This window comes from Myxine glutinosa, chromosome 9 (genome assembly GCF_964187855.1).
Source record: "Myxine glutinosa chromosome 9, kmMyxGlut1.1, whole genome shotgun sequence".
Taxonomy (NCBI): Eukaryota; Metazoa; Chordata; class Myxini; order Myxiniformes; family Myxinidae; genus Myxine; species Myxine glutinosa.
In genome coordinates, this window is record NC_136269.1 from 118,075,603 (window position 1) to 118,079,048 (window position 3,446).

Sequence of the window (3,446 nt, forward strand, 5' to 3'; positions counted from 1 at the left end):
TGTATATTTGTTTGCATTTGAACCATCATTAACAGATCAAGATGGGTGTCAATTGCATTTCAATTTCGTAAAATTTATCCTTTAATTTTAGAAACGCTAATACACAAATAGATAAAAAGTTTATTTTGTTTTTTTTTAGAAAACCCCTATAACGTCACATTGAAATTACCCTTTTTGGTCCTACAATAATTTATCCAAATTGTACAAATTTACAAATTGTACAAATTTTACAACACCTCTATTTACATGTCAGTCGACCACTGACCTATGAGCATGCAAAAAATAGTCCAAAATGCCCACCTGCTGATCATGTGATGCTCGTCACTTGGTTTCGGAAAAATTTTGCAAAGCAATGTTCCATACTTTTGTAAAAAAAAAATTTTTTGAAATTGTTTTGTTGTAAAAAATTGTTTCGCCCAAAATACTCCCTAAAACGACATTTATAATTGGCAAATATGAGGCTTCCAGAATGAACTCTAATTCTGGATCTTTTAATTCATGTTCCAAAAATCCAATGTTGGCATTTAATCAATTAATTATTAATTCGCTAATAAGCAAAAGTAAAATTCATTCTTGCTCCGAAAAAATTTTCTTTGAGACAAGAAGCATGAACAATTATTCATGTTGGTCTTATGATTTAATCTGTTGAGGCCTGTCGTCATTTGGGATCTGCAGCAATGAAGGCCTAATCGTTATCTGAGGTACCGGTAAGCACTGGTACCCTTGATCTTGGTTCGTCCTATGAACTCGTCTTCCTATTTGAATATGGACAACATCGTTTCCAGTGTCCAATATTTCCACAATTAAAACATCGATGTCTGTCATTGGCTGGTTTGTCCACCTGTTCACTTGTATCGCTGGGCTGCCTCTCCAGATCCCTGAGTTGCCACCCCACTCCCTGGTTATCTCCTACTGCATTGTTGCGTTGTTGCCCAGAAAACCTATTGCGTTGATTCGTAGTCATCAGGGCTTGAGTCTGTAATTGCATCAATTTCTCGGCATTTACAGCACTATTCCTGGCTTGAATCCGCTGATGATGCAAGGCGTAATTCAATATTTCTTGCATTGGCTTGCCTTCCCAAGCAATACATTGTCTTTCCACTTCACTCTTCAATTTGGGCAATAGACCATTGATAAAAAGGGGTTTTAAGGCATTGTCAATTTGTGCCCGTCTATGCCTGAATATAGTCGGAAAACATCTCGCAATCTGTCCAAATAATCGCTAGCATCTTCGCCTGTTTTCTGCTTGCATGTAACCACTTTGTTCCAATCCGTCATTGGTGGCAATTTTTTTTTTTGATGGCCTCTATCAATTTATTGATCTGTGCCGTTCTAGCCTCCGTGGGCATGTCAACCTGTCCATCTTCCGTATTTACCCAGTTGGCCTCACGCATTAAGTTCCTCAAAGTGGTGGTATTAGGAATTAACCACTTCAAAAGTATTTCCATGTCTCTTGCAGTGGGCAACTGAGTTTCCACAATTAACCGCAGTTCTTCCGCAAATTGAAGTGGATCTGTTTTGATAGATGGCATACTACTCTGCAATGCCTTCAATTGATGTACCTGCCATGGTCTATACATCAGATCTGGTTGTTGCTGATTTGCCCCTGGAAATTGCCGCTGAGGAAAATTCATAACACCACATTGCTCAAACCCTCCTTGTGAGAGAGTCAACTTTTGATCATTCATTAGCCAATCACATTGATCGTTAGATTGATCGGCATTTATCACCCGACCCTTACTCCTTGTATGGTGAAATGGAGAGCATGATAAAGGTATAGCAGCTGGTTGCATCGTTTGCCCACTTTGAGTCGGTTCCTGTGCCCCAATTGCACCCTCTTGGGTAGTTACCTCAAATGGGTCACGTCTTTCACCTGTCCTCTGTTGACTAGAACCAATCGCTGCACTCTGTTCTGGTCTTTCGGCAGGTACAGGTACAGGCACTACCTGTGGCTGATATACAATATGTCTCCGATAAGGTGGAGGAGTTTCGTCTTCCAGTTCATTTGTCTCGTATGATCTGGCTTCTGGATACAATTTGGGTTGGGATTGCTCTCCATTGCTGACTCGAAGAGGCATCTGATTTGCCACCTTACACAACCTATGTTGTATCTGTTTCACCTCTTTCTTCAAGCCCCCCATCTTTGCTTTGGTCTCCCTGTCCCTAGATTCAGCGTCCCAGTAATAGAATGGTTGCCAATCCACTTTGAACTTCTGTCGCCCTCTTGCTTCCAATTCTTTTCTGAGTGTTGCCAATACGTTTCTACCAAAAGTGCCATCCTGTGGGAATTCCCTTATTCGTCCTTTTCTCCATTCATGCCAGGATTCCACATCTTTAAGTGATTCTGCCCCATATTTCTGATACATGGAGCTGGTACAAGCACCTCTTTGACTCAAATCCAATTGACCTTGTTTAATCTTGCAGAATCCACTTCCCATTTTGCCTGTGTGTGAGTACCTCTTTATACTCACTCAATATATCAAATAACTACAAGGACTACACATCGGACTACACCTGTATCCACTATCAACTGTGTGTACTGCAAAAATCGCAGAAGTTTGTTCCACCTTATACAAAGTAGCGTTGAATGCGTTGTTGTCTAGCTTATTCCGATAAGCTCTACTCTGTGGTCTTCCAGGAAGTATCTCTCCACCTGTCCACTTGATGACTTCAGGTGATTTCCAGAGAGTCCCCCTGCCCTGTGGCTTTCCCACACCCCAATCTCACTGAACAGTGTTGCAGATGAGTCTGGATCAGTAAGTCCTGTTAAGGGGGGGTCAAACAAAAATAACCACATAATATAACAAATAACCACTAGACTCACCACCTCGCTTATCGTCCCAGGTTGTCTGCACATTGATGTTTTGCAAATGTCTCAAAGCTTCGTTCTTGAGACCGCACTTTTTATTCATCCATCAATTGACTTGTTTAAATTAAATTTAAATAAAATCAGATCAGATTAAATTAATCAGATCAAAATCAATCAGATCAATCGGATCAGAATCAGAATCAATTCAATTATGCAATTTCAATCAATTTATCAATATTCATCAATAAAATTCTAATAAAAATATATAATAAAATAATATAAATGATAATATCCAAATTCACATTTATCAGTCTGATACCGAATTGAAACCAATGTCTGATACTGAACTATGATATGGGATCAACATTACTCTATACCTAAACCTTTTCCCAATGTTGCCAAACCAGTTCCGTCTACTGACAGGGAAATATGATCGTCGGTCCATGGTCACCGTTTGACCCATATCTGCCGTCAGTTGACAAATCACCGTTCTGCCTCTGGATCATATCTGACATATTTTTTCAATCCTGTGTGGACATCATATCACAAATTAAAGTTTAACAACCACTGAAGGCAACTCAACCCTTCATTTGTGAGACAATCAACCAAATTGATCAGACAGATATGAACCAGTTCA

General features: G+C 39.7%; 1 protein-coding gene across 1 annotated transcript; it reads right to left on the reverse strand.

Moving 5' to 3' along the window:
* Nucleotides 1-1,198: 1,198 nt before the first annotated feature.
* LOC144893733 (uncharacterized) lies at nt 1,199-2,438 on the reverse strand. The gene has a single exon (XM_078785130.1). The coding sequence runs from the start codon at nt 2,436-2,438 to the stop codon at nt 1,275-1,277; it is 1,164 nt and encodes a 387-aa protein (XP_078641256.1). The 3' UTR covers nt 1,199-1,274.
* Between the last annotated feature and the right edge of the window lie 1,008 nt (nt 2,439-3,446).